The sequence below is a fragment of the Periplaneta americana genome, chromosome 17 (assembly GCF_040183065.1).
Source record: "Periplaneta americana isolate PAMFEO1 chromosome 17, P.americana_PAMFEO1_priV1, whole genome shotgun sequence".
Lineage (NCBI taxonomy): Eukaryota > Metazoa > Arthropoda > Insecta > Blattodea > Blattidae > Periplaneta > Periplaneta americana.
The window spans coordinates 118,466,413-118,475,348 of NC_091133.1; the positions used below are offsets into that span (position 1 = coordinate 118,466,413).

Sequence of the window (8,936 nt, forward strand, 5' to 3'; positions counted from 1 at the left end):
GTTTGTGAAAGCTTGTGATAAAGCTAGCCCAGCTATGCGCTACTAGACGAAACATCACGTATTTTTCTCCTGGCCTTGCTTGTCTCGGCTAGCTCCCGTCTCACAGTCAGCTGGTTAGTTCATGCACGTACTATTTATTTTCTTTATTTGATATTTTCAGTAAAAGAATATGTGTTTATTTGTACTTTCAATGTGGAATCTAACTATATATTTTTAAAATATTTTTTCCTAGGAAAAATCTAAATTTTTCCATTTCCATAAAAAGTAAGAAAATCTGTTTATATGTCAATATAAACTTTAGTTTCTCAGCATCAAAATAAACCATGATTTTGATCATTGGGTGAAAGGGTTTCGGAGCTACAACAGTTTAAAGTTGCTAATTTTATGAAAATACGATAAATTTTAAAATTTTTAATTTAAACACTATGAAGTTCTGATGCCTCAAACTTTGCACAAAGCATTGTATCGCAGTTCTCTAAGTAGAAAAAAAGTTTAATTGTATTTAGAAATTGTAAGGTCAATTTTCTCTATATTTCGGTCGATTTGAGATGGAATAGCTCGTATGGAGTAATAAAGTACAAATGTACAAGAACACTTTGTGGAACAGAATTCTGCTAATAACTGTTAGTTAAGCTCAATATACTTGTAATGTATTAGACCATACTTTTGTGGAATAGGACCCTGGAAGTGCACAAACATGCCTACAGCTAGTTTAACTCTGATAGACTCATATAGGATACTCTAATTTTCCATCCACTTCCTGACGTTAAAAGAAGTAGATAATTTCCATTTGTCCCGACATTTCAAACTGTTTACACATCTTCTTGAAGTTTGTTGTTTATTGCAGGTTCTGAATTGGACATGCGATCCAGTAGGAGATGGATTCACGTGGCCGGTCAGAGAGGGCTGTGATCAGTATACATTAACAGTGAGTATGATGCAGCGGAAAAATGTGAATCAGTTCACGTGACGATCATTGCTGTTACTAGGGCTGGGATTTTGATCAAAATGCATCTTTTTTCTAGTAAGCCAGAAACATTGCTGCTTTAGTATTTATATGTTATGTGATAAACTGAGTGTTTTAAGACATATTTGTTAGGGCATTTTTTGCATTTTTTGCCTGTTTCAACTCATAAGAGCATCTTTGTTTTATTCGGTCATTTTTTTAGGCATTTTCATTTAATTTTGGCCATAAATCCTCATTATTAATGTAAAATAATGTTTATTTCCTTTGATATTTTCTTTAGTAATTTTGTCCATTAATACCCATTATTTTGTAAATATTTTAATCGTTTTTCTACACAAATATTGCCATTTTAACGTAGTACACCTCATGTAATGGATCAGTCCAACCACCCCTTCAATATAGACTCCTCCATACCTGCTAATTCCGGATAAGAGTGGCCTTGTGGTGGACTACATGGAAACTAAAAGTAAAGTAAAGCCATGGCGCTACAGCCCATGAAGGGCCAAGACCGACCAGCTGACTGCTAACGTCACGTCCACATACCGACGCAGAGGTGAACTATCATACATGGAAACTACATCAGGTAAAATAATGAATTAAAGTGTACTACTTAGAAAAAATTATGTAAAATTTAATTTAATTACTAATCTAAATATTAAGTAGTACAAAACCTCTTTTCCTACTAAGCCAATTATGTAAGATCAATTTTTAGGGCATTTATGAAAAATTTTTAGATCATTAATGCATTGTTTTTAGGACATTTTTTCATGATTTATAGGTCATCAAAATCCTAGCCCTAGCTATTACTATGTAGAGTACTGTTGATGATAATAGTGAGGGCAAACAGGAGAACCCCAAGAAAAACCCCTCACACCCGCTTTGTATAACAAGTGGAAAATTAAGTATAGAGTCATGAAATGAAAATAAACACAAATGTTAAGTGATACGAAACTATATTTAAACAAAAATTAATTTAATGCTTGATTACAAGAAAACAAACACGTAAATCATTATTCTATTGTTACATAGCAAAGTATTGTTTATTAGCCTAAACTGGCATAATAAAACTTTGTCATGCATTTCTATCAGATTAGATCTGTAACAAAATTAATGTGTCATACAAGGCTATTAAAATGGATTTGAGGGAGGTGGAGTATGATGTTAAGGTACGGTCACACGTCGCTACTTTTGCAGCGCTGCAGTACAAAAAACTGTGCAACTCTCGTACTGCGACGTGTGAACAACGGTGCAACCCGAAAAGTAGCGGCTGCCGAACCTGCTGCCTGCTACTTTTTCATGCTGTGCGGAGCTTAGAAGTAGTGACGTGTGAACAGGGTTCTCAGGGTTGCAGCCGCAGCATTTTTTATATCGGTTTTGTTGAAACTTTTGCTGCAGTAGCGACCAGTGTTGCCACCCAAATGTGCCAATGATACTTTTATTGTTTGGATATATGTTTTAAGGTTAGATGTGATGAAAATAAATTATTTGTAAGAGTTACTAAATGCACAACACAGTCTGGGTACATTTGCTGACGATATAATTCATTTTTTTAATTTTCCGTAGCGTAGTTTCAAACAGGAGGGTTGCCAACATTGATTACGTGAATATGCTGTTGGTTATCATTTAAGTATATAGGCGTTTTTAAAAGCTTTATAGTAAAAATAATGCCAATTTCTGAATACTAGTTATGACAGAAAAGCAAATAATGGATAAGTAAACTTTCGCATGAGTTTATTAATAATGCGAACATAACCACAAAATGTATATTGAGAAGTCAACACGGAGATGGAAACCTGCAGCATGACTGCGGCTGCAAAAGTAGCGCCTTGCGTGTGAACAGACTCGCAACCTCCAGTTGCAACTTTTGCAGCATTCGGGTTGTGCAGCACGAAAAGTAGCGTGCAGCGCGCTACTTTTGGCTTACGTATGAACACGACACGCAACTTTTGCAGCTGCAGTAGAAAAGTTGCGTAGCAAAAGTAGTGATGTGTGACCATACCTTAAGGGAGTGGATTAATCTTGCTCAGGATAGGGACCGATGGCGGGCTTATGTGAGGGCAGCAGTGAATCTCCAGGTTTATTAAAAGCCATTTGAGGGACTTTGAACAAAAAGCAGGTAAGTGACATTATTAAAAAAATGAGGTAAGTGCGTGTTGTGATAGCCCAAAAGGATGTTTCTTTGGGATAAAATCAGGTAAGTGACACACTGTGCAGTGCTGCTATATGGGCATCATTTCACCAAACTAGTGTATAATATTCCATTGCATGTAGAACTTTAACTGTAATTTCCTCAAAACTAGGTTTCCGTCACTTACCTGCTTTTTGTTCTAAGCCCCTCATTTGTAAGGAAGTAAGCAAACTCCTATTTAGTGTCGACCCCCATTTAGGTTATTCTGTGTCCCCGAAAAACGTTAAGTAGGGGTTCTACTGTACATAGAATTTTCTGCAGCATTGCAGTTGAAGCCTTCAGCTTAGGAAACTGTCTCTTGTGTTCATAATGTGGTTTTTCATTGTTTGTTTACGTGAAGCGAGAGCAACAGCAGCAGAAGTGTGAGAAGAGGCAGCGGACCCGCACGTACGCTGTTGTGGAGAACTACTCTGGATCTTGGGTACCTGTATCAAAAGGCTGGCGAGTGCTCTGCCACCCACCATTCACAGATGAGCCACGGATTGCTTTACGGAAAGGTGATATTGTCAATGTTACCCGATGGAGAAGGTGAGAGTTCTGTCTTAAAATGTTTACTAGTTGGCTGTAGCTTTTTTTTAAATCGTCGTTGTTCCTGCAATAACTCCTATGTGCAAAATATAAAATTTTCAGTAGGAAGAAAAATAGTAATATACGTTACAAGAGCGGTATGTTGACGTTTTCATGTTCGAGGAAAAGATTGAAAAAGCGGAACATAGTTGAGCTTTTTTAATTTCCGAGAACATTAAAACAAACATACCGCTCGTGTATCGTACATTATTTTGTGCGAAGAACGTTTATTACATACCTGAAAGACTAATTTCTAATTAGTTGCAATGAAATCTCCATGTTGGTTTCTGTTTAATGACGGCAACTTTGGAAAGCCAAAATATCTTTCTTCAACATTGTTGCTATAAAATGTTTTCTGTGTTTACTATACTCCAACAGGCCGTGATATACGTCTGTCTTTTTTTTCCCCCAGTCTATAAATGCGAACTTAAAACAAACGGTAAGGTTATGTAATGATTTATTTTTCATTTTAATATTTTAACAATATTATTTATATAACATATTGCAGTAATAACATCGGCATCTGGAATCTTGTTGATTTTTTCACGGCTTCCTTAATGTTACTTGTATCAGGAATGCAATAAGTTTCGTGGAGTAGTAGACTTTACTTAATTTTTGGAAATATTTAAAAACAATAATTAACATTGCAATTTAGGTGAAATTGCAGTGGTAAGTTTCCAATTTATAATTATTACTATGTTAAACGTCTCTAAAAATAATATGTTATAAGCCTAAAGCAGTAAAATGAATGTCGCGCTTAAGCGGTAAGAAGAGGGAAATTATGTGTGTAATGTTGGGAATACTGAATGTGGTATTTCACACTTACCGCGTATTGGTTCTGTGCGGAAAACAAGCAAATACGCACGATCTCGCACAAACACATTTATTCATCCTATGGCAGTCGTACATAGGAGACTGTGAATTCTTACATTTTCTAAACAAAGAAATATAATTACATATAGGAGATTTTATTATTTGCTGTATCACTATTTAAGTTATTTAATAGAGCAAAAATCTGAAAATTGATACATATGTCGCAAAGGAGTTATTGCAGGAACAACGACGAAATATATTAGTTGCTGCTTGTTCATTTCTTTGGGCTTAAAGTGTGCGATTTAATTTAAAAAATGGTTCGACTTCAGTGGAGATTTCTAAAAAAAAAAACAAAACAACAAGTAATTTCGTACATATTTCACATACTAAAGAAACTTAAAAAATAACGAAATGGTAAAGTAGTGGTCAAGTTCAGGCTGAAGTTAGGATACGACTGTCTTCTACATCATCTCTATAAATTGAGACTTTATACATCTAGCAGTGCCCACTACTGAACTGTGAAGCCCAAGGAAAACAGGATTTCGTCAGCTTGTACTGAGAGGCAGGTATTCAATTATGACACGAAATAAGTCATCCCTTTTTTATTTATTGGCATCATTATCTTTAGAAACATACACATAAGTGTATCAGTTAGAACTCACTGAGCTGAGAAATTTGATGTGCATTACTCAAAAAATATTAATTTTTTCTACTGTTACTGCTTGTTTGCCTAGGAGGACAGAACTTGGATTTACACTAACAGTCTTACTAATAAAAACTCTACAGTAGCGTGCAAATTAATCTGAACAACGTAATTACTTATGCAAAAACACTCAAACGGGATAAAAAAAGGATCTAAGACATACCTCAGTAATCTATGTGGCCTCCCTTGTTCCTAATAACAGCTCTGAGACGATTTGGCATGGATTCCACTAATTTCCCACAAATATTCTTCATTTCTTCATCACGAAACCATACACCAATGAGGGCAGAAATCATCTTCTCCTTTGTAGAACAATCCATTTTTTGCATTCTTCTTTTGCAAATTGACCACAAGTTCTCAATGGGGTTGATGTCGGGTGAGTTGCCTGGCCAGGGGAGTACCTGAATATTCTTCTTGTTGAAGAATTCTGTAGTTTTTCGAGACGTATGGCATGGTGCCAGGTCTTGTTGGAACACACCTCTGCCATCCGGAAATGATTTTTGCAGCTGGGGTACGATTCTGGTTTCCAATAAGTGAATATATTTGTCAGAATTCATCATTCCCTTGATAGGTATTAATGCTCCAGGCCCTTCATGTGTAAAACAACCCCAAAACATTACTTTAGGGGGGTATTTGGGTGCTTGTTGGAGATGAGCTGCTGTTACTTTTTCGGATCCTTTCCGTACGTAAGAAACACGGTGGCTGTGGACTTCAAAATGAGACTCATTGGAAAAAAGTACATTCTTCCAGTCATTCACTGTCCAGTGTTGATGTAATTTTGCCCACATTAAGCGTTTTTTGCACATAATAGGGGTTAGCAGTTGTTTCTTAATAGGCTTACGAGCCCTTCGTCCAGCTTCCAAAAGCCTACGCCGCACTGTTGTGACGTGAATATTCGCCCCAGTGGTAGCCATTAACTCGCGGGTTAAGTCGACAGCAGTTAGTCTAGGATTTAATTTACTTTTCCTGACAATTAAACGATCATCTGCAGGTGAAGTCTTCCTTTTCCGGCCACAGTTTCCTTTTTTCTGGGGTGTGATGGATCCAGTCTCCCTGTATCGTTTTATGATCGAATTAACAGTAGCCAAACCGATGTGACATTCTGCAGCAATTTGCCTCTGTGTCATAGAAGAATGCTCTGCTAATGTTATAATTTTAGACTGTTTTCTTGGAGTTGTATCCATTTGTGAAGACGACAGAATGTACACAGGATTGCAGTATTAAGTCTTCAACACAACTGAAATGCTTATGAGTACAAAACGACAGGCAAAGTGTCACATATTATAAAAAAAATAATGACAGACCTTCAACAATGGAATTACACGTACTACAGATGTCAATTAAAGCGGTATGAGCAGCTGTGAGGCCAACAATGACAGAAAATGTAAAACCATGTCTTGTTTGGATTAATTTGCACGCTACTGTATATACAGACATTTAAATGTCTTATACAATGAGTAGCTCGTTTATAAGTCGTGTGTAAATTCCTTACTAATAATCACTACATACGTCATGTATAACAGTACAACTGTTACACAGCTACGTCATAATTTCGTCATTACTTCATTACGAAAGATAATAGAATATCTAAGGTTCTCTATTGCATCCGGTAGAGCGCACTAGTGTCCTGTGCTAAGTATCGATAGTACAACTGGCTCTAATCGATTACCACACTATATTTTGGTCAAAGAGTACAGCTACAGCAATATTATTCTAATTCTGTGCTTTTTGGCTTGTTCTATGGTTACAAGGCAACCATCATCATAAAATGACAATCGATACGAACAGCTGTTAGAGGAGCGGCCATTTTTTTCTCTATATACAACGCTTCAAGGGGTTTCGTGTATATAACTACTGCAAAGCAATTCCCATTGTATAGTTACAGGCTGTTTATACGTCCATAGCTTATTCACGGTTTATTAGTAACGTTTTCTGTCCCAACTCTGCATAAGTCTTGTATAAAAATTATACACGGTTTATTAGTAAGACCATAACTTTGTAGCTAGAAGGCAGATCTAATCACCAGTCGCTCTCTTATTGTTTTGAGGGAGCGTTAAAGTTGGGCATGTTTAATTTTTTTTTAAGTTTTGTTAACTGTGAAATATTATTTTACTTATTACCTGTGAACTTGACAAATTGGTACATACAACATTCTTCCAGGCTGATATTCATTTGTACAACACATATCCGCACATAATAATAATAATAATAATAATAATAATAATAAATGTATTTATTCTGTTGGTGTTAAGGCCTAATGGTCTTCTCTTCCATGCCACCAGAAATATGTATACATACAGCAGAAAAACAAATTAATAACGTTCATTCATACAAAACAAGAACATTTACAATAATTACAGTAACACAAAACAAAAAAGATAATGCAAAAACATTAAAAGTTTTAAATTTGGATACAGTAGAGAAAAAGAATAAAAGAAGAAGAAGAAGAAGAAGAAGAAGAATCGTTGACCAACTATGACATGGGAGTTTTGCTGTTCTGTATGAAATTCATAACTGACAAGTTTTTCTGGCCTCAGATACGGGACTTCTGTACAGTATGGGACAACTGGGTAACACTTGATTTTTCTGTGGACAAAAAGTCAAAGAAATAAAGTATAGACTGCCAGTAAACATCAGTAACACTTGTTGATGAACAGTGTTTATCAACTTCGGTATCAACGCATTTCATAAATAAACTGATTGGCATAACTTCATTACATCCAGTATAACATTCATTCATTATTAGCACTACAGCCCATGAAGGGCCTGGGCTTCCTTAATCAGTAGAAACCATTCATCTCTATCTTGACCCCGTTGTCTCCATCTCTTGCATCCAACCCTCCGCAGATCATCCTCCACATCCTGAAGCCACCTCAATCTTGGTCTTCCTCTCTTCCTTAATCCTCCTGGGTGTCCATATAATGCCCGTTTAGGTAGTCGGCCTTCTGGCATACGTTCAAGATGTCCCAACCATCTTAATGAAGGAAACTATACTCGGTTCTCCATACAGTTCCATTAGTTCTTTATTTGTTCTACTTCTAAACTGACCATTTTCAAAATGGGGACCATGTATCTTTCTCAGGACTTTTCTTTCCCAAACTGCTAGCATATTTTCATTATTTATTGTTAAAACCCAAGCTTCGCTAGCATATGTAACCACTGGTCTTAGAATAGTTTTATAAATTATTTTCTTTGCAGATCTGGATAATGAACCGAGTTTAAATAGTTTTCCAAGCCCAAACAGGCACCTATTACCGGCCATTATTCTTGTCTTTATTTCTGAGGATATCCAGTATAACACAGTATTGTGATTGACTGTTGCAGGTATTGGTTGTTTGGTGAGAAAGTGCACCGAGATGGAATTAAGAAACGTGAACGAGGCTGGTTTCCTCGTCCTTGTGCTGTGGAAATGGTCGAAGGTGCTTCATGTAATGAACAAGACAAGAACAAGTGACTAGCAAAGAAACCTTGACTTGTTTTACCAAAGTCAGACTGATGTTTTATACGTGTTAGGTTCCTGTTCTGCAAATAAGCTGTGAGATTGGAAATATAGGCTATGCTTGTGTAGTAATCGGAGGCTCCGCAGTGTAGCCCTGATGTGTTTCACGAGCCGTGACAAGCTCTTGTCTAGCCTGTATGTTGTGGGTGTTCCCAGCTTTGTTCAGTAAGATTAATAATAAATCATTTCTACAAACAAA

The 8,936-nt window shown here is 36.4% G+C and overlaps 1 protein-coding gene across 2 annotated transcripts in view; it reads left to right on the forward strand.

Annotated features, from left to right (window-relative positions):
* The window catches only part of LOC138692646 (palmitoyltransferase ZDHHC6), a 34,633-nt gene extending 25,697 nt beyond the window's left edge, over positions 1-8,936 (forward strand). For both annotated transcript variants that reach the window (XM_069815729.1, XM_069815730.1), the window contains 3 exons: positions 848-928; positions 3,496-3,683; positions 8,563-8,936. In XM_069815729.1, coding sequence (XP_069671830.1) covers positions 848-928; positions 3,496-3,683; positions 8,563-8,692 — 399 coding nt within the window. In that variant the 3' untranslated portion in view covers positions 8,693-8,936. The remainder of the gene's footprint in view (positions 1-847; positions 929-3,495; positions 3,684-8,562) is intronic.